The sequence below is a fragment of the Sciurus vulgaris genome, assembly GCF_902686455.1.
Source record: "Sciurus vulgaris genome assembly, chromosome: 6".
Classification (NCBI taxonomy): Eukaryota; Metazoa; Chordata; class Mammalia; order Rodentia; family Sciuridae; genus Sciurus; species Sciurus vulgaris.
This window is the reverse complement of record NC_136466.1, coordinates 72,369,220-72,390,539: the sequence shown is the minus strand read 5'-3', so window position 1 is coordinate 72,390,539 and position 21,320 is coordinate 72,369,220. Positions and strand designations below refer to the sequence as shown.

Genomic DNA, 21,320 nt, shown 5'->3' with positions numbered 1-21,320 from the left:
TTGGTTGTTTATTCTATTAACATGGTATATTACATTGATTGATTTTTGTGTTATATAATGTTGCTATAAAGGGATAAATTCCAGTTGATCAAGATGCACAATTCTTTTTATATATTGTTGGATTTGATTTGCTAATATTTTGCTGAAGATTTCTGAAACTATATGCATAAGGTATAACAGTTAATAGATCTTTTTTTTTTTTTTTTTTTTGGTCTGGTTTGGGTAATACTGGTCTCACAGAAGAGTTTGGAAGTATTATCTTCACTCATAATTTTTTTGTAAGAGTTTATGAAGAATTAGTGTTAATTCTTCTTCAAATGTTTAGAGAGCTGGATGTGGTTGCAGACACCTGTAATTCTAGAGACTGGGAGCCGAGGCAGGAGAATCACAAGTTCAAGACCAGACTCGGCGACTTAGCGAAGCTCTAAGTTATTTAGTGAAATCTTGTCTCAAAATAAAAAATAAAAAGAGCCGGGGATGTGGCTTAGTGGTTAAGCACCCTTGGGTTCAATCCCCAGTACCAATAAATAAATAAATAAATAAATAATGTTTGGTAGGATTCACCAGTGAAGCCAGCTGAACCCGGGACCTCACACATGGTAATTCTCCGCCTATTTTATTTTTCATTTTGAGACAGGGTCTCACCAAATTGCATAGGCTGGTCTCAAACTTGTGATCCTCCTGCCTCAGTCTCCCACATAGCTAGACTTATAGGCAAGCTCCACTGCACCTAGCTAATTTTTCTTATTTAAAAAAAATACATATTAACCAAAATTAACTGCATAAGTTAATAGGTTTCACTCTGACATTTTCTTTTCTCTTTTTTGGTGGTACTGGAGATAAAACCCAGAGGTACTTTAACACTGAGCTACATCCCCAACCCTTTTTATTTTGAGACGGGGTCTCAATAAGTTACTGAGACTGCCCTCAAACTTATGATCCTCCTGTCTTAGCCTCCTGAGTTGCTGGGTGCACAGGCATTGCACCACCAGACCAGGCTCACTGTGACATTTTCATTCATGCATATATCGTTCTTTAATAGTGCCCACCCTTCCTGCCACCCTCCTTTGCTTCTCAATTCAGACAGAAGTTTATATTTTTCTAAGAATTTGTGTTTTCCATCTAGGTTATCTAATTTGTTGTTCAGAGTATTCTCTTATAATCCTTTTTAGCCAGGTGTGGTGGTGCCTGCCTGCCATCCCACTGGCTCAGGAGACTGAGGCAGGATTGCAGGTTCAAAACCAGTATCAGCAATTTAGTAAGGCTGTGAGCAACCTAGTGAGACCTGTCTCAAAGTTGGAAAAAAAAAAGGGGTGGTGGTGGCTAGGAATGGCTCAGTGGTTAAGTGCCCTTGGGTTCAGTCCCTGGTACCAAAAAACCAACCAACCAACCAACCAACCAACCAAAAAAACCCTTTTTTTTTTTTTTTGTAAGAATAATAGCAATGTTCCCTCTTTTATTACTGATTTTAGTTATCTGAGACATCTCTTTTTTCTTGGTCAGTCTATCTAAAGATGTGTCAATTCTGTTGATATTTTCAAAGAACTAACTTGTGATTTTATTGACTTTATTGTTTTTTCATTCTCTACTTCATTTGTTTCTGTTACATTATTTTCTTTATTCTGCTTATGTGTGTTTAGTTTGTTCTGTTTCTAGTTTTGTAAGGTAGAAGATTAGGTTATTGATTTATGGTCTTTTTAAAAACACCCATAAGCATTTCTGTAAGCAGTACTTCAGTTGCATTCCATATGTTTTGGTATGTTGTATTTTCATTTTCATTCATCTTGAAGCATTTTTTAGGAGCTGGGTGTGTAGCTCAGTGATAGAGCATGCCTAGTATACTTGAAACCTTGGGTTCAATCCCCAGTACCACAGACACAGACACACACACACACACACACAAGCATTTTCTAATTTTCCTTATGATTTCTTCCATGACCTATATGTTTTGGGGGACTTTGTGGTTTAATTTCCACTGGTTATGAATATCCTAAATTTCCTTTTGTTAATGATTTCACAGAACATACACTATATGATTCCTTCCTTCCTTCCTTCCTTCCTTCTTCCCTTCCTCCCTTCCTCCCTCCCTCCTTCCCTTCCTTCCTTCCTTGGCACCAGGGATTGACCCAGGGTGTTCAATCACTGATCCTCCTGCCTCAGCCTCCCAAGCAGCTGGGATTACAGGTGTGCACCACCATGCCCGGCTTATGATTTCAATCTTTTAACATTTATTGAGGTTTGTTTTGACCTAAGATATGGTCCATTCTGAAGAATATCCCATGTATCCATGAAAAGAATGTGTATTCTGTGGTTGTTAGAATGGTCTATGGATATGTGTTATGTCTGGTTGGTTTCCTCTGTCTCTCTTAAAGCCGAAGCAGGGCAGACAGCTTGAATTATACCAAATACTCCTCTTCTACCCAGTCTTCCCTATGAGGTCAAGAAGCTATTGTGCTTTAATAATAATAGCAATGTTGTCGATACTTACATAGCACATCCTCTGTGCCAGGCCCTCTTCTAAGCACTTTATATAAGATCATTCTTTTAATCTCACCACATGCTTACCTTTGTACCCCAAGCAGCTGTTCCTCAGTATAAGTGGAGCTCCCCTCACCCTGTCGGGTCTGATTCCGCTCATTCTCATACTTCTTTTCCTTTTGTGCCTTCATGCAGTTACAGCAACCACAGGAGTCATGACTCTCAGGAGGTCTATCTTCTGCGTATTTGTTTCTTCTGACTGCATCAATATAAGCTGCAAGCAATAGCTTCTCCATAAGGCCTGACACTGAAAATCACCTTTGCTATATGCCTTAACTGTTTTGGAGGCTGCTTGGAGGTGTGAGCAGTTATTAGGAAGAGGCTAAGGGCATCATGCTGACTTTTTTTTTTTTTCTTTACAGGGGACGGGGTCCTGGGGATTGAACCTAGGGCCTTGAGCATGCTAGGCAAATGCTCTATACTGAGCTATATACCCATCATGCTGACTTTTGAGTGTCCATACAAAGCTGAATAAGCATCTTTCCTGGAAAACTATTACAGAAAATATGGGGAAACACCTAAGAAAAACTTACAAATGTTAGAAACATGAAGAACAGCCTATATTCTCAGAAACTCAGGAGGCTGAGACAGGATGATCATAAGTTCCAGGCCAGCCTTTGCAACTTAGAGAGACTCTGTCTCAAATAAAAAATAAAAAGGGCTGTGGATGTAGGTCAGTAACAAAGTGCCCCTGGATTCAATCCCCAGTACTACAAAAGGGGGAAAAAAAAAGAAAGAAAAGAAACATGAAGCACAGAATGTCTACCATACTTACAGTGGTGTGTCACCAAATAATCTTGACTTAAAGACAGAAAAGGGGACATCTACCTAAAACCCTACTTTTAGTGCAATACAGGGGGGAGTCTATTTCTCTCTGCTCCATGGTCAGAAGTGACATTGCTCATAAAATGATACTTTTTGTTGAAATGATTCTTACTCCTAAGATGTAAAGTAGAGAGGAATTCAATTTAAACTAACAGTTTTAGAATTAATATATACCAAAACACTTGGCTAGATAGATCGGGGGAATGTAAGGGTAAGACCTATTCCTAACCACAAAGAGGTTAGTTTCTTGGGAGAGGATTCAATTAATCATAACACTGGCAGAATGTAAAGCGAGTTACATGCAATCCAGTCAATGAAGGCAGAGCCTCAAGTCTTGTCTGGAGAATCTGGAAAAGGCTTTAAGAACATCATTTTCCTGCTTAACATCGCTCAATGCCAACCCACTCCTCCCTAACACTCTTTCTATAAGTAGGCCTAACTCAAAAGAATCCTTCAGATCATCTGTAACACTTACTCCATGAAGACTCCCTTGACACCCAGGCTATGCTGGGTGACTTATCAGTGTGCTCTTCAAATCCCCAGCCTTGCTGTGTTAGTTGATAACCCTTCAAACTCTTTCATTGAACCTATAGTTCTGTTGGCTCTGGGGCCCACGTCTGTCAAACCCCCTTAGAGGTTCAACATAACCTGGGGCACATAATAAGTATTGGATCAATACTTTTAACTTCACTGTGGGATGGAAAAGATCAGCCTATAGGTCCCGATTCATACTGAAGGGGCAAGATCAAACCAGGAATGAGAGTCGTGAGGCCCACTTTGGAGGAGTAATAAATAGATAAGGGTAGGTAGAGTAAGCAAGCTGCAGAAGACCGCAGCACCCCGCTGACCCTCCAGTTACCCCGCGCAGGAGGGGCAGGATGGCCGCGGGCCCTGGGCGGGGCACAGGGCAGGGCGGGGCGGGGCTGGGGGCCGGAGGCGACAAATCGTCACCGGTGACTCTAGGTTCCCGCCCGGCCAGCTCGAGCCAGCGTTCCCGTTCCGGGATTCTGGCCTGTATCATGGGTGGTCCTCCACCATATCCAGAATCCTACTCAAGCTTAGCATCTTCTTACAGGCCTCCATCATTCACCTCGGGCTCAGGGTCTCAGCATTTATGCCCCTTCAGGAGCATAAATGATCTCTCCGGAACGCAACCTTATCCCACCCTCTGGCCAGAACCTGGTACCTTCGGTCCAGCGCTCCCCGCTACCCAGAGTGGCCGCCATATCGGTTCCCAGTCAGCAGATCCTTGGCGCCTCCCCAGCGCCCGAGGCTGAAAGAGAAGGGGGCACGGAGCGCGAGGCACGCTGGTCATTGTAGTTGTCTGTAAGGGCTACGGGGGCAATGGACTACAACTCCCGGCAGGCCTCACGCCAAAGACCATCCTCGATGCAGACTTAAGAAGGGGCCAGACCCGGAGAATAGTGCGGTGGGGCTAAACAACCACTGCGCAGCTGATTCTTACTTACTGACTGGGCAGAAGGGATAGCGGGCGTCTGCCCTGCCTATCCCTGAGTACACCCAAGGAGGCGCAACTGAGTGTCCTGTCTGCTAAGAGCTTCGCAATCAATAGGATAGAGGATGACTATTCTCCTCAGGATGCCCTTTTAAAAATACACCCTCCCCAGAGAATCTGTGCTGGGTCCCAGAGATTCAGAGATGGTTTGTGGGTTGCAGACTCCAGCTCTGGGAAGCTTAAGAGCCACGAAATTAGAAAAATGAAGTAGACCCAGCTATCCCACTCCTCGGTTTATACCTAAAGGACTTAAAATCAGCATAGTACAGGATGCAGCGACATCAGTGTTCACAGAAGCTCAATTCACAATAGCTAGATTGTGGAACCAGCCGAGATGCCCTTCAATTGATGAATGGATAAAGAAACTGTGGCATATATATATATATATATATATATACACAATGGAATATTACTCAGCCACAAAGAATAATAAAATCATGGCATTTGCTGGCAAATGGATGAAGTTGGAAAATATCATGCTATGTGAAATAGGTCAAGCTCCCAAAACCAAAGGCCGAATATGTTCTCTGATAAGTGGATGACGATACATAAGGGGGGGCGGGGGCGAAGAATGAAGGAACTTTGGATGGTGTAGAGGAAAATGTGTTGGAAGGGGTGGGGGAAGGGAAGATAGTAGAATGAGACAGACAGTATTACCCTACGTATATTTATGATTACATAAATGGTGTGAATCTACGTTGTGTACAACCATAGAAATAAAAAGTTGTACCCCATTTGTGTACAATGAATCAAAATGCGGTCTGTAAAAATTTTAAAAATTTTTAAATTAAAAAAAAATGAAAATGCAGCCCAACTTCAGGAATCATAGGTTCTGAGCTGCTTTTCCAATAGTGAGGATAATATGATTTTATCCATCATCTAAGTCAAGAATAGGCAAACTACAACCTATAGGACAAATGTGCCTACTACCTGTTTTTGTAAATAAATTTTATTTGAACCCACAAAAAAAAAAAAAAGAAAAGAAAAGAAGAAGAAAAATGAAGTAGAAGAGCGCCTGTAGTCACAGCTATTCCAGCTGGTGAGGCAGAGGGATCTCTTGAGCACAGGAGTTTGAGACCAGCCTAGGCAAATGTATTGAGACCGGTGTCAATTTTAAAAACATGGAGCAAGGAGCAGGAAGAAGGCAGAAGGCAAGTTTGGGGACCAGCATCAGAACCTTCTTCCTTCTGTTCCTTATCCTTATTCCATGCCATTCTACCCCAGGGACCCTCTGGCATTTCTTTGAGCAGTTCCTTTTCCGAAGCACCAAATCTTAAAAAGTTAATAAAAAGGAAATGAAGGATACTGGTCTGCATAGAGTCTAGAAAAAAATAAAAGCAACTCTTTCACCTCATTCAAAGGTGAATGGAGCCAGGCATGGTAGCAGCTCACCTGTAATCTCAGCTACTGGAGAGGCTGAAGCAGGAGGATTTCAAGTTCAAGGCTAGCCTCAGCAACTTAGTGAGGCCCTAAGCAACTTAGTGAGACTCTGTCTCAAAATAAAAAATTAAAAAGGACTGGGGATGTGGCTCAAAAGTTAAATGTCCCTGGGTTCAATCCCTGATATCAAAAAACAACCCCCCCCAAAACACACACACACACACACACACACACACACACACACACACACAAGAACAACAAAAATAATAAAATAAAATTTCAACAAAAAAAGGAAACAAAGAAAAAGAAAAAGGTGAATGACTACAGTATCCTCACTCACTGACTCATGCATGCAGGAAGATGTGGGTGGGTTGGGATGTCCAAAGATCAGATCTAGGAAATGGCAAAATCATCTCAAAACAAAACAAACAAAAGTACACCTGAAAAAAAGTTAACTGGAATTCATTTAAAGTTTCACCCAAGGAGACCAAATCAATTATGATAGCAGCAGCTGCTTAGGCTTTTGGGGGAGTTGGGTGGGTGTGGTGATGATGTATAGCCCTGGACAGGAACTGGAAAAGTAAATGCCCCAAATGCCATGCAGTTCCAGCCCTTCCCTGCAGTAGAGCCCTAGCACCACTGGTGTCATGCCCACTCGGAACTCCAAGAGAATAAGACCTCTCGGTGGAAAAAGCACTGGCCTAGAAGTTAGATATAGGTAATAGTTGGGATTCTGTCACAGATCACTGTGTGACCCTGACCAACTCCTTTCTCCTTTGGCCTCAGTTTTCTCACCAATGATTTCCATCTTCTAGAATTTTTTGGGTGGGGATGATATTGGGGTTTGGAACCCATGACCTCACACACATCTCACCTATAAAATGAGGTTAGATTTGACTGGTAGTTTCAATTTTATATCTATCTATCTATCTATCTATCTATCTATCTATCTATCTATCTTCTTTTGCAGTGTGGGGGATTGAACCCAAGGCCTTGTAGTGTTGGGCAAGGGCTCCACCACTGAGCTACACCCCCAACCTGTCTCTGGGATCTTATATGGAGAATGGGTAGGGGACAAAGGCACATCAGGGAAGGCTCTAGCACCTTACCCTTCTTTGCTTCTTCAGTCAAAGCAGCTCTGCTTTTTTCTGGTTTATATATTGTGATCTACTAAAGGAAAGAAAACCCCACATATTTGAAAACTACCAAACTAATTGACCTCTAAATGCTGTGTCATATGTAGTATCAATTACAAAACAAGCCCTTAAAACAGTGCTCTGCAGTACCCCTTTCCCAATAAGCACTGATATTTGATCATTTTCATTTGATTTAGAAGGCAGAATTTAGCATAGTGGTTGAGGGATCTGAATAAGATTGCTGTAGGATATAATAAGATAGTGTTTGTATTTAGCACCTTATCTTGCTTGTAGAATGTGCTTAATAAATGCTAGCCAACTATCATAAAGTAGCTTGGTGAAAGAGAAACTTTTGTGTTTGTGACGTACTGGGGATTGAATCCAGGACCTCGCATATGCTAGGTAATTGCTGTACCACTGAGCTACTTCTACAGTCCTCTTTTTAATTTTATTTTGAGAAAGGGTCTCACCAACTTACTTGTGTTGGCCTCAAATTTATAATCCTCCTTTCTCAGCCTCCTGAGTAGCTGGGATTGCAGGGCCTGCATCCCTTCACCTAGCTGAGAATTGTGTGTGTGTGTGTGTGTGCTGAGCTAAGACCCAGCACTTTTAATTTTGAGACAGGGTCTCACTAAGTTATTTTGGGCCTCACTAAGTTGCTGAGGCTGGCCTCGAACTTGTGATCCTCCTGCTTCAGGCTCCCAAGTCATTGGGATTACAAGCTTGTGCCACTGTGCCTAGAATGAAATCATTTCATGTGTGTGTGTTTTGACATAGCAAATAAGATGTAGGAGCGTATACTGGGTATGTCATAAGGTCATGGATATGTCTAATAGATTCCCATGCCAATATATCTGGCAAAATTACTACAAATAGGAAAGAAGCACAACATTACCAAAAAGAGCTGGGAAACAGCTTTTCCCTACACCCTAGCCCCTGAATCCAGCAGCTAAAGCTGATGATCTTCCCCTTCTTTCAGAAAGAGCAAAGGATGGCAAAAATATGAGAATTGCCCATCATAATCAGATTGTTATACTCTTAAACTTGAGTGACAAGGGAGGCACCCACACCATAAGATAAGTCAAAGGCTTTGTGCTGCGACCCTGTACTTACGACTAGCTTATATATTCGAGGCAGCAGAGTAATTACCTAGATCCTTAAGGAACCAAAAGTGATCTGTGGCTCAGGAACCTAATCAGTGACATCCATTAGGTAGCTGTATATAAGAAGGAAGTTTTTCTGGTTTTGGGAGACACCCTGCTCTAGAAGATGACCAGCTGAGATGGGATGCACCTTGGAGTCTAGAAGCACAGGGTTAAAGTCTATAGGTACTCAGAGATATCTGAATATCATGAAGTCAGGGGTATCTGGCTGAGAGTGAGGGTGCTGGATTGAGAAGTGGTACCATGAATAAAGAAACTAGTTAGGAGCAGAATCCAGGTACAACAGTATTGGGCAAGGCTGGGTATAGTGAACACACCTGTAATTCTAGCTGTTGGGGAAGCTGAGGCAGGAGGATTACAAGTTCAGGCCAGTCTGGGCAACTTAGTAAGATCTTGTCTCAAAATCAAGTAGAAAGGCCTGGGGAAAATAGTTCAGAGATAGAGAAGTTTCCTAGCATGTGCAAAGCCCTGGGTTTAACCCCTAATACTGAAAAAAATAAAAAATAAATAAAGAAAAAGGAGGACATCCACAAACCCAGGAAAAGACTGGTGAACAGAGTCACAAATGTTTTCTAACAGATTCACATAGAATTTTGGGGGAATAGCTTGGTTTGGGAAATTATGCACCAAAGTTAGGCCAAGGAGGCCTGCAGCCAGGTTTCCATCCATTTTCTACACTTACTTTAAAAAGTATTTGTTGAACTGTAGTGAATTTTTCCTGTTGATACAGAGGTTTTCAGTGTGCCCTATAAGTCTGAAGTCTGCCTCATCCAAGCCTGAAAGAAAGATACTGGGTAAAGGGTCTTCCTGTCCAATGGGGCCTGTGTGCCTGAGCTGGTCTGTTGGTTGCCCTCCCATAGGATTGGGAAATAAATGAGAGGACACTCTGCACAAGCCCTTCCACCCCACCACTTGCTCCTGCTTTAGGACCTTGTAGTCCTGTATAGAAAAGGGAGGAAGTCATTTGTAAATGACCACCATCCTGTTGTCTAGACAACAAGGAGGAGATGTGGTCTCAGGGAAGCTGCAAGGGCAGCAGAAGGCTTCACTCGGATTTCCTGTTAGAGGTGGGGTCTTGTATTTGCATAAATAAAAGGATCCTCCCCAAAGAACCCCCTCTACATAATTTGCTCAAGAGCAGAATTCAGCATTGAGTTGGTCTTCAACCCCTTCCCAAAGTATAAAGTTACTTAGCAACAGGAAAGTCAACATGGCTAATGTGGTACTGCAGTGTCAGCAGCAGGGTGAGAGCCTTTTAATCTCAAAGATATTAATACCAGTTCATCCCTTGTCCCACACATATAAATACCTGATGACTAACAGCTCATATTTGCAGGACATTGTCCAGAGTCAGGAGAAAATTTGTGGCCTTATAATAGAGATGTTAACTGAGTTACCTGGAGTGAAACCCACACCCTTGACCTGATTTGTCCAGTATGTTAAGCATTTGAACTAAATGTCCCAAACAGAATCCAAGACTTCTAGACATTGTTATGTCACCTGGAGAGTTCTATCCCAGTGACAGATTTTTGTATTGGAATCGACTAGTAAGTCATGTGCCATTTGCAGTGTGGTGAAAATCAAATATATATGAATTATTTTTTTAAAATGCTGTAGTATGGGCTGGGGTTGTAGGTCAGTGGTAGAGCGCTTGCCTAGCACTTGTGAGGCACTGGGTTCAATCCTCAGCACCACATAAAAATAAATAAATAATGGTATTGTGTCCATCTACAACAAAAAATGTTTTTTAAAAAATGCTGTAGTATTGTTACATAGGTTGGATCCTCTAGGAAATGACTGAAATGCTGAGATTTGCATACTGAAGGTTTATTGGTGATGCTTCTGGAAACTACAGCTGTGAAGAGTAAGAGAGGAGGACTGAGCAGGGGGAGAAAATTGAGGCAAGGGGTCCAGGTTTTCACCCTCCTCCCCTCACTCCCCCAGCTGTCGTCAACCAACCACGAGCATTCAACAAATGTCTTAGTCCTAAAGTGGGGCCTGGGTGGGACTACTTTAGGTTGCCTGCTACAATTGTTGATGAGTACTTTACTTCCCAAGTATCTCCACTTGTTATTTCATTTTACCCTCCCAGTAGCTTGTGAGGAAAGAAGGAAGTCCCAAGAATGTGAAAGACTTACCAGAGCCACCTAGGACTTGTCTTTGGCTCTCACCAGAGCGAACTCTGTTTAACAGTTTTGTTCATTTTTTCGTAGATCTAGGGTTTACAGAACTGTGAGATATAGAACAAAAGAAGACAGTGAAGTCCAAGTAGTCCAGCAACCTCAGTTCATTATTTATTTTTGGTGCTAAGGATTGAACCTATAGCCTTGTGCATGCGAAGCAGGTGCTGTACACTGAGTTACCTTCAGTCCCCAACCAGCTCACTTTAGTATCTCCCTCTACCCTCCCTCAGCCTCCCTAGCCACTGGGATAATAGGCATGTGCCATGGTGCCCAGCTGACTTTAATAGTTTTATGGAGGAGTTTTGGGTGCTAGGGATTGAATCCAGCAGCACTTACCACTGACTAAACTCAGGGCCTAGATTTTCTCTCTCATATCTCTCAGACCACTGAGCTACACCCCCAGCCCCAAACAGCTCTCTTTAAAAGGAATCTAATCCTCCTGCCTCAGTCTCCCGAGCCACTGGGATAATAGGCATGTGCCACTGTGCCCAACTCTCTTTAATAGGTTTTTGGTGCTAGGGATTGAATCCAAGTCCTTTATATTTTTAATTATTATTATTATTTTTTAATCGACATTGCTGAATTGCTGAGGCTGACTTTGAACTTGCAATCATCCTGCCTCAACCTCCTGAGTTACTGGGATTACAGGCATGTGCCACTGTGCCCAGCACTTTATAGTTTTATTGAGACAAATAAAATGAAACTTTTTGTTCTAGACTTTCTCTCTCATATCACATTGTGAAGTCAAAGCCAGAAGAAGAAAATAGCACATTGTTGCTGCAGATGAGTAAACTCTGTTCTCCCTGTGTTCTAAACTGCAGATGCACAGATGATTAGACACACACAGATGACGTCCCTTGAATTGTTTCCAAACATGGTAGACATGACTATTACTAAGAAAACAGGTATTTCCTTTCTTTTCCCTTCTTTTAAATGCCTTCACAGTGTGTCTGCAATCCTTTATTGTGTTTCTAGATCACAAACACAATGTCTATATAGGGTAGAGTGGGTGGGTTTTTGGTCCCTGAAGACCTGTCCTTGAGGCAAACCTTGCCAGTGCTCATCTCATGCCTAGAGCCAAAATGATACCTATCCATGCTGGCAGAGGACACTTGTATTCCATTCAGCTCTCACACCTGGAGCTTCCTAGTCGAAATGGGTTGTGCTTCTCTTGATTCATTCTACAGATTTCAAACTTGGTTTTTGCCTGGGGATGTGGCTCCGTGGTTGGGTGCTTGTTCAACCCCCAGCACTTCAAAAAACAAACAAGCAAAACACAACCTTATTATTGGTGATGATTGGTCACTGTTTACAGTTCTTCGTGTCTTTCTTCTGTTGAGTAGATCAGTCTGTTACTTCAACCCCACTTAATAAAAGAGGTGAATGTAGACAGACTGAATAAAAAGTCTCCTCTCCCTCATTTCTTAGAGAGTTTCCCGCAGAAGCAGAAAGAGGTATGCATGCCTGGCCTAGAAAAGAAGGCCCCAAAGCTTTTAGAATGTTAAAAAATGCACAAGGGAGCCAGGCATGGTGGTGCATGCTTTTAATCCCAGCAACTCAGGAGGCTGATGGGGGAGGATCTCAAGTTCAAGTCAGCCTGGGCAATTTAGGGAGGCCCTGTCTCAAAACAAAATAAATAAATAAATAAATAAAAAGGACTGGGGATGTAGCTCAGTGGTAAAGTGCTTGCCTAGCAGGTATGAGGCCCTGGTTTTGAATTCCAGTAACACACACACACACACACACACACACACACACACACACACACAGAGGAAGAAATGTGCATGGAAACAGAGACCTTAAAAGAAATTAGACTGCAGACCAGAAAATAATTTTAATGCAAATGTAAAGGATCAGTCCACCTTGATAATTTTCCTCCCTCTTGCTTTATAGGCTATTCCTTCGTGTAACTGTAGAAGGAGGAGGAGCAGGCCACACTGCTGTCTGCGTGGGAAAAAGTCTCTCCTACTGGAAGCTTGCTCCTGGATCTGGAAGAGTGCCAGTGTCCTTTAGATGTGGGAGCAGAAACAAAACAATAAAATGATTTTTATGTGGTCTGTGGCCTCTACCAATTTCATCTCTTCCTCCTCATGGTCATGGGGCAGCTGCATCATCCTTGGACCCATGAGGACCAAAGTCACTTTTAAAGAACCTGCAAAAAATAAATACATACTGAGAAAGGGTGAACTTCTTGGGAGGGGCAGGATAGGGAAGAGGGGAGAAGAACATGGGTCTTTGAAAGTTATCTCCTTGCTGACTAGGGAACCAGGACTGAAAGTAGGAGCAGGAGGAGGCAAAGATGAATTTGGAGAAGGAAGGAAACAGAAAATGTACCTTCTCTGCTGAGGGGCAGCTTTTGCTATTATTCATGTTGATATTCTTCATGGAGATGAGGGTGATGCTGTCTTTTTCTCCATTGGCTGTGGAACAGCTGGGGTGGGAAGGAAGTTTGGGTTACAAAAAGAAGCTGGGAGGGTGATGGGGAGGCAAGGAACCGGGGGGCAGGGGGTGGTGAGAGAGGCTAACCTTAGACCTTTGCTTCAAAAACACCTATATTTAGGGGGTACACCATAGTGAAATGAGAGTGAGCTTTGAGGCTCCAAAGGCTTGCATTTAAACCTCAGGTTTACTACCCACTACTTATTTGATCTTGATGAAGTTACAACTTCTCTAAAGCCTTGATTTATTTTATTTTGCTTTTTATTTTTTGGTATTGGAGATCAAACCCTGGGCATTCTACCACTGAGGTACACCCCCAGCCCATTTTGTTTTTTAACTTGAGACAGGGTCTTGCTAAATTTCTGGGACTGACCTTGAATTTGCAATTCTCCTGCCTCAGTCTCCCAAGTAGCTCAGATTGTAGGCATGTGCCACCCTCAATTTTTTAATTATATAAAATGAAGCTATGTTTACTTTGAAGAATTGTTGCAAGGATTTGAGAGCATATTGCACATTACATACTATTGTGTGTGACCCATCCAATAAGAGGTTCCTAAACTTAGAGGAGAAGTCTTATCTTAGAATCTGCATTCCTATACTTGTCAGTAAGGGGTTCCAGAGTTCTAGCCCTGGAGCTGAAGAGCTCCCATCGGGCTAGGCATGGTGCGTGCCTGTAATCCCATCAGTTTAGGAGGCTGAAGCAGGAGGATCACCTTCAAAGCCAGCCTCAGCAACTTGGCGAGATCCTAAGAAACTTAGGGAGAACCTGGTCTTGAAATAAAACATAAAAAGGACTAGGAATGTGGGTCAGTGGTTAAGCACCTCTGGGTTCAATCCCTGGAAACAAAAAAAAAAGAAAGAGAGAGAGAGAAAGAGAGAGAGAGAAAGAGTTTCCATCTAACTCTTGTCACCTGGTTGTTTTCAGGTCTGCTCCTGGCATTCCCATCCCTACCCCTGGCCTCAGGAGAGGCTGCAGGATTATGGTGTGTGATGTGTGGTTTGTATGGTGTGTGTGTGTATGTGGTGTATATATATGTGTGAGGTGTACATGATGTGAGGTGTGTGGTGTGGGGTGTTTGTGAAAGGCAAGAAGTGTTTTCCTCTTGGATAGGAGGAATGGCTTCAGATAGAAGATGGTTTCTGACAGTCTTACCTTTCAGATAACCCGGAACTCCCTGGTTTCTGGGGATCTGTAAAAATGCAAGGACATAGATTAGGGTCACATGCTATAATTCAGAAGTCAAGCCTTCCCTTCAAAGCCCACCCAAGGGAACCTTTCCAATTCATCCATGGTGCTTATGTGCCATTCCTTCCCTCAACCTGAGCTGGGTGTCTGCCTTAGCCTGTGGCTCCAGGTCCCCCATCACAGGGGAAAGACATATACCTTCTGACTCCTTGTTCTTCCGACACTTAAACCGTAGGCTGACCACACCGACTAGGATGATCACCACAACCACCAAGATGACAATGAAGCTGATAACACCTGAACAGGGAAAAGAATGGGGTGAAGGAGAGATGAGGGGGACAAGAGGCAGCAACAAGAGTCCAGAATACCCTTACTGGCTAAGTACTATATGGACAGGCTCCAGGAGCAAAAGGACTTTCGCGTCTCTGCTAAACAAATGAGCTACTGGCCTGCTGCCTCTGGCTGGGGTGGACTTTGCTGCCTAGCTCCATCCTGTCATAAGAATGTGGAGCCCAGCAGAGCCAAGAAGAGCTGGCTAGAGGGCCAATGGAACCTTCCTTCCATTAGTGCCTTGATCATCAGCCAATCCCTCCTGGAACAAATGGGTGAGATTTGAACTTGTGTGCTCAGACCCAGATCCCACCCCCACATCCCAACCGTCCCTTCCTATCTCACCAAAGGCAGCCACAGTGAGCACCGTCTCAGATGTGGGGCTGGGCAGGATGCTTAAGTCTTCCATTGTCCTCGGGTTGATGGTGACTGAATTGGAAGTAGCATTTTGAGATGTTTCTGAAATAGAGTGGGTTCGATGAATTGGTGAAAGGTGCTGACACAGCCTACCAAAGAGAGCTAGTTTCTCACCTGCTCCCCGTGTAAAAGGCTACAGAGCCACACCTTACAAAAAAGGCTTCTTTCCTGCCACTCTAACCAGATCTCGTGAGGCTAGAGGTTGGAAATGTGGACTGTGAAGATGAGGACTCATCTGAACAATACAGCTAATTCTCACAGTACTTGGTTCCAGAGGATTCCAGAAGGTTCAGGACGTTTCCCATCACTCCTTGGAGCCAAGAGGAAAGGGATTTATGCTTCAGAGATAGGAAGCCAGCTCAGGCTAGGTAGAGTTGTCTGTGTTTTGCCAAGGGTTGGAGATGAGAGGAAATGAGGGCAACAGAGGCTTATCTTCCAATGCTGATCCAACAGGTTGAGTTGACAGTTAAGGAGAAGTACATGTGCTGGTCCTCCTAAAAGGTGGCATGTCACTCCACTCCTCCCCTGTTCAACTAATTGTGTCTCAGGTCAGACTGCTGTTCCATTTCCTTATCTCTCCTCACCCGCCTCCCAAATAAGTCTGGAGAGTAAACTATCCAAGAGCCCAGGGACAGTTTGAGAGAAAGGGTCACAAGACATCTCCAACACTCCTCTTTGCTGTGACCACATACAAGACATACCTCCCCTTGTGCTGCTGCCGCCGCCACTTCTGCTACTGCTGTGTGGAGCTCCTGTGCCTGTGCCTGAAACAGGTGGCCACAACAGAGGGTGTCCACCCTCCCCAGCCTTCTCTGAGAAGAATAGCCCTTCCCAACCTTTTCTGCCCTCCAACCCCTTCTTCTCTCCATCTATGCTTTTCTTGGTCCCAAGTCCTGTCTCATTTTGCCTTCTCTGTGACCATGCCCAACTTCCTGTCTCTACTCCCCTCCAGCTCTTTTTCATTATTTCCAAACTAAGGTGCAACTAATGTGGCTCCTGACCTTAAGACCCCAGCACCTGCGCCTCCCAAGGAGGGAAAGAAGAACCTATGTAACTCAGGGCTCTTCACCCCCTGCCCCTCCCACCCTGAGTACTCACCAAGTTCTGCAGTGTGCTTCTGTGCCTGGGACTGAGTCTGATCCATAAAAATCAAGGAGTGCCCATCTGTGATGCTCGATCTCAGCGTTACAGGGTTACTGGATCCAGGGGGGCTTTGTGAGATCTTCTGTGGAGCTGCTGTGGATTAGGAAACACAGATGGCCTGCTCAGGGCCTCAGCCAGCACTTGCACAGAAAGGGCTGGTTAGTCCAAAATCCTGCTTTTCTTTACTGCTTACAACTCCAGAAGGGGTCGTTCTCTGGTTCACCTCTGGACCTTTACCCTTGATGTTCATTCTGCCTAGAATATGTCCTGTCACTCTCCACCCCACAAGCCTCATCTATTCATCTAAGTTCTTCTTGGTTTCAGTTTTGGAGGCCAATCCCTGTGGGAATTATCCCTGGCCCCCCAAGTCTGAAGTGGCTGACATTTGTCTGGCCTCTACAGCACCTTTTACTCCTGCCCATGAACCCTCCCCCTGCTTTATAATTGCCAGTGTGAGGCTTTGTAGGCTTGTCCCTTCCTCCACAGGTCTTCAGTCTCCTTAGAGCAGATGCAGTGTCTGGGTCCTCCCAGTTCCTCTCTGGGTAGCATCTGTAGTCTCAAAGGCAGAATACCTGTGGTACTGGTGCTGGTAAGAAGCTTTGGGCTGCCAGACTCTGAGGAAGATTTTTCTCCTGCAAGGAAGGAGGCAGATGGGAAGTTGGGGGTTGGACAGGTTTAGTGACACCCCACTCCTTTGCCCATCCAAGAACTCTCAGGCTTCAAGAAGGTACGAATGGCTGGGGGAGGGGGGAGGGGAAGGAGATGACCCCCTAGGCGAGCACACTCACTCACCTGTGTTGGGAGATGTTGGCTCTGTGGTCAGACTTAAACCGCTGAAGGCTCCTGAAACAGATGATCTCAGGCTGAAGGATCTGCTACTCCTATTTCCTCTGTGCCCTTCTCTTTTTCTCTATATCTGGCATTTTCTGGTCTTTCTTCCTACCCATCCCACCCCCAACCAATCATCTCTCTCCTCTTTCAAGGCATATTAGACTGGGCCACGCTGAAAAATAGCCCTCTGTGAGCTTAGCCTTAGATGAGTCACTAAGAACTGTGGCCCCAGCCCCAGAGCCCTGAGGTCAGTGCTAACCTGGCCTAGAGCTCCTCTCACCCTTCCTAAGCTTCTGGGTCCAGATGCTGCCGTAGGACCTACAAGTTGGATCCTACCCTGTGCAATCTGGGTTTTCATAGGCTGGAAGGAAGGTGTATTTGGCAGAGGGCTAAAAGATGAGGGCTTGAGCTCATGGTGCTGGCTTCCACTGAGACTGTGACTCAATTGCACCCTCAACACCACCTCATGGCTCAGAGTCCCAGAGTCCTTTCCTGTCTCTTAATCCTCCATGGGTATCATGCCAACCTGACACAGTCAGGGGAATAAATTTTTTTTTTTTTTTTTTTTTTTTTTTTGGTGGTATTGGGGATTAAACCCAATCTCCTGCATGCTAGGAAAGCACTCTATCCAGCCCAGAGAAAGGTTGTTTTAAACTAATGGCATGTCTAATAAGAGAGAGCCAAGAGCCTGCCATGCCTGGACAAGAACCAAGGATTCCAGATTTCTAGGCTACATGTTCATCCTATACTACTGCTAAGGCCATTCATTCCTTTGTGAAGATTGTCATCATGGTCCCACCCCAAGGGGAGGAGTTGGGAAGGTGAATGAAATGGGTGTGGGGTTTAATGCTTATATTAGGGCTCTCTCTCTCTCCTTCTCTACCCTTCCCAGTCATTGGTAGGGGCCTGCAATGGAAGCAGGTTCTGAGGTACAGGAGGCAAAGAAGCTCTAGAAAGAGCTACCTACCAGTTTACTTTCACAGGCAGAGGCTTCTTTGGAAATGGTCATTATTGACCAAACTCAGAGAGGAGTCAGTTACTAGGAGTCCCAGGTCAGAAGCCCTCATTAGCCACTTTGTACATTCATGTGTATGTCTGTGGGTATCTGTGCAGATGTGTATGCGCTTGTGGGCCCCTATCCGTATCCTGCTGTGGATGTGGGCCCTCAAAGGTCAGGTTGGGTTTGCTCACTTTCCACAATGAAATCATTCTTGAAACCTGTGAACAATGTGAAAGGAAAACAACGTGGGGAAGTGGAGCCGCCCAGCTGGGTTCCCGTCCCTTCACTCAGGCTGGCCCCACAGCCCCCTGCCTGGCCCTACTGCTCCCGGGGCCTCTCATCATCAGAGAAGCCTCGAGCCCAAGCCTGGGTAGAGAGAGGCGGCTGAGTGCCAGGGGCCCACCCCAGCCTGTGGCAGCCTGCTGGTCTGTTTATTTTCCTTCAGCCACTGCCTTCCTCCACGGGGCTATCACTTAGATAGTGTGGAATTAATTGTTTCCAAGCCCAAGCTTGCCCAACCCGGGGCCATATTTTTCCAGGTCACAATCTAACAACCCCATTCCTTTGTGGGTGGAGGGTAGAGAGAGGAGTTAAAACTCAGAGAAACCCCAGGCTAGCTGGGGGTAACTCTGGGGGAACACTTTAAACCCAGGCGCAACTTGAACACTATCAGTTACTGATCCAGCATGTCTTACGTATTATCTAAGGGCTGCGATGGTCACAGTGCACCAATTTCAGCATTTACCAAAAAGAAACCTGTCTAGCACCTTGGAAGGAGTTTCAAAGTCGCAAGACTTCACGTTTCCATTGCCTGCCCTCTCTTTGCCTCCTGTCCCCTTCCGCTCCCCCAACTTGCCACTTGTAAAGATTCATCTGTGAGTAGGGGAGGAACTAGGGAGCATCTCTTTTGGCAGGCTAGGTATCTCTGACCACTTGACATGTAGACACCCAAAGAACTCTGGCCAAGGGAATTTCTGATTTTCCGGGTCTCCTTTCCCTAACCCCTCCCTGCTTCATTTCCTCCCAGTCCACTACTCCCCTAACCTGCTGTTTTCCTCAGCAGCATGTTTAGTAGGTAAAATCATGGATTTTACATTCTGATAAGCTTGGGTTCAAGTTCTGCCTTTGTCACTCACTGTCTGACATTTGCCTCAGTTTTCTCTTCTCTAAAATGCTAATGAGGGGCCCGGGTAGAGGTGGGCTGGGCGGGTGTGGTGTGTGGCTCAGTGGTAGGGCTCATTTGCTTAGAATGGCCAGGGTCCTGGGTTCAGTCCCCAGGGGCCCCCCCAAAGAAAACTCAAAAGAAAACAAAAACCCCATGAGATTGTAGTACCACATAAATTGTTGCAAGGAAAGAAAACACATATAAAACATTTAACACTGTGCCTGATAGTCCCTGCTCAATTGATGCTAGACATTTTAATTTTTGCCCCACTTTTTCAAATCCTCTGAGTCACAAGTGGGTCCTGACTCTCGGTATCCACAGTCAAGTCCCATATTCATTTGGGCATGAATACGCTCAAAAGGATTCCTCAGTTTACCAAAACGAAGGAGACAGCAAGTGCCCTGAGCTTTGGGGATGAGAGGCTAGGGAACCCAAGGGGGCCAGTGGCTTAAATAGAGTGTATACAAAGCCTGGGTATGTGCAGGGACAGGGCAGTGGGGAGGGAAGCTGGGAGACGTCTAGGCCCATGAAAATGCCTCATGAGCCCCCACTGCAGTTTCCATTACAGCCTCCCCCTCAGACCCAGATCAAATCTCTGACTCTGTCCTATGTGTGTGGGTGGAGAGGCCTGGTTAGAATTTTATTCCCAGACAGTGGTTTTCAGAGAAATGTCAGATATCTCCAGGAGGCAGAATATTCTGGTACTCAGGCCCTCTCACCCCACTATCTCTGGAGTCACCTCTCTCCATCGAAGCGCTCTTGCCTCTCTTTCTGCTACTTTGAACATAACCTCACAAATCTTCCACAGAGGGCTTGAGAGGTGGAGGGTATTGACCAAAGGGAAGTTGCTGCCCTGTGAGTCAGAGTGTCCTGGACTTCTCACGGTTCCCGCAACTGCTCCCTAATTAGAGGGCCCTTATGAGCTCCTTCATGAGCTGGCAAGAGCCCTGTCTGAGAGCTGTTGCTTCCCAGTCATCTCCTCTGGAAGTCATCTCATCTAGCCCCCTGGGTTATACACAGCCTCTTAGGTAAATAGTTCTTTGTGTCTAACCTGAGGCCCTCTTACTGTGATTTAAGAATTCCCAGGTCCTTACCTCTTATCAGCAAGGGGAAAAAAAAAAAAGAAAGAAAGAAAGAAAGAAAGAAAGAAAGAAAGAAAGAAAGAAAGAAAGAAAGAAAGAAAGAAAGAAAGAAAGAAAGATAAATGACCTGTGAAGGCCCAGACACAATTCTGTGCTAGAACAATCTATAGAGTAACCATAGCACCCAGACCCAAGGGAAAGGTTGGATGGAACAGCTGCAGGCTTCTTCCTGCCTGTGTACCTCCTGGAAGGAGCTTTCCAGCCTCAAGCTTGTGCCAAGACAGTTTCTTCCCACATTTCAGGGGGCCCACCTCTACAAGGGACCCAGTTCACCCTGAAATTTTTTCCATAAATGGATTTAATGGTATCTCTGTTTGTCCCTGCCTGGTAATGCTCACCCCGCCCTCCCAGTCCAACTGATCCCCATTGTGGAAAGAGTCTGGAATTTCCCTCCTTCAGGCAGATCCCTGGATGCAGAGCATGTGTATGTGTGTGTCCCAGGGGAGGCATGGGTGGGAATTACTGAGGGAAAGTGGCAGGCGCTTCTTACCTTGGAGGAAGAGCAAGCCCAGGATCACCCAGCACAGCTGCCTGGCTACGACGGTCCCCATATCAGCCTGGTCTGTGGCCAGCGGGCAGCTGCTCTGTGGAGGCTCGGTCCATAGTGGAGAAGAGAAAGGGAGTACTGGGGCGGGGAGTGGGGTGGGGGCTGGCTCTCCAGGAGCTTCCTGTCAAAGAATAGAAGGAAACAGATTGGGACTGGCTCCAGGGGCCCTGCTCAGCACGCAGCCCAGATGAGGATGTGATGCTGAGCTGCAGTGACCGTGGCCTGGATAGTGCCCCTCTGGTCTGCTCCAGGGCCTGTGCCCGATGAGCAACGACGGCAATCTGGCTGCATCTCTGCCTTCCTTGCCTAGGGGTTCCTCAGGTTCCTCCACACGCTACTTGGAGGCTGTCCTGGAGTATGCTCTCTCAGACCAGGCTTT

General features: G+C 45.2%; 2 protein-coding genes across 7 annotated transcripts in view; both read right to left on the bottom strand.

The window, feature by feature from the left end:
• DNAJC18 (DnaJ heat shock protein family (Hsp40) member C18) overlaps nucleotides 1–4,684 on the bottom strand; it is a 28,355-nt gene extending 23,671 nt beyond the window's left edge. The window contains exons 1-2 of one of the 2 annotated variants that reach the window (XM_079143978.1): nucleotides 4,550–4,684; nucleotides 2,566–2,752 (exon numbers count right to left, since the gene is read on the bottom strand). In XM_079143978.1, coding sequence (XP_079000104.1) covers nucleotides 2,566–2,752; nucleotides 4,550–4,589 — 227 coding nt within the window. In that variant the 5' untranslated portion in view covers nucleotides 4,590–4,684. Of the gene's footprint in view, nucleotides 1–2,565; nucleotides 2,753–3,071; nucleotides 3,478–4,549 lie in introns of those variants that run through there. The other variant, XM_079143979.1, reaches the window with a different exon arrangement.
• A 7,872-nt stretch (nucleotides 4,685–12,556) lies between these two features.
• On the bottom strand, nucleotides 12,557–21,037 carry ECSCR (endothelial cell surface expressed chemotaxis and apoptosis regulator). 5 transcript variants are annotated; one of them, XM_079143986.1, is made up of 10 exons: nucleotides 20,885–21,037; nucleotides 17,049–17,099; nucleotides 16,829–16,888; nucleotides 16,212–16,349; nucleotides 15,815–15,877; nucleotides 15,042–15,155; nucleotides 14,565–14,663; nucleotides 14,334–14,370; nucleotides 13,076–13,172; nucleotides 12,557–12,893 (listed from the first exon to the last, which is right to left on the bottom strand). In XM_079143986.1, exons 1-10 carry the CDS (start codon nucleotides 20,943–20,945, stop codon nucleotides 12,885–12,887), a joined length of 729 nt encoding a protein of 242 aa, XP_079000112.1. In that variant the 5' UTR covers nucleotides 20,946–21,037; the 3' UTR covers nucleotides 12,557–12,884. The 5 variants fall into 5 exon arrangements, with proteins under 5 accessions (XP_079000112.1, XP_079000115.1, XP_079000114.1 ...); XM_079143989.1 differs by lacking the exon at nucleotides 15,815–15,877; XM_079143988.1 differs by lacking the exon at nucleotides 16,829–16,888.
• Nucleotides 21,038–21,320: the final 283 nt, after the last annotated feature.

What these genes read in the sequence shown, in the direction of transcription:
- ECSCR (XM_079143986.1), bottom strand. Translation starts at nt 20,945, where the DNA reads ATGGGGACCGTCGTAGCCAGGCAGCTGTGCTGGGTGATCCTGGGCTTG. An exon ending in TACCAGCACCAGTACCACAG is followed by an intron (nt 16,350 to 16,828) that starts GTATTCTGCCTT and finishes CCTAATCCACAG; the next exon opens with CAGCTCCACAGAAGATCTCA. An exon ending in GAAGAACAAGGAGTCAGAAG is followed by an intron (nt 14,371 to 14,564) that starts GTATATGTCTTT and finishes GCATTTTTACAG; the next exon opens with ATCCCCAGAAACCAGGGAGT.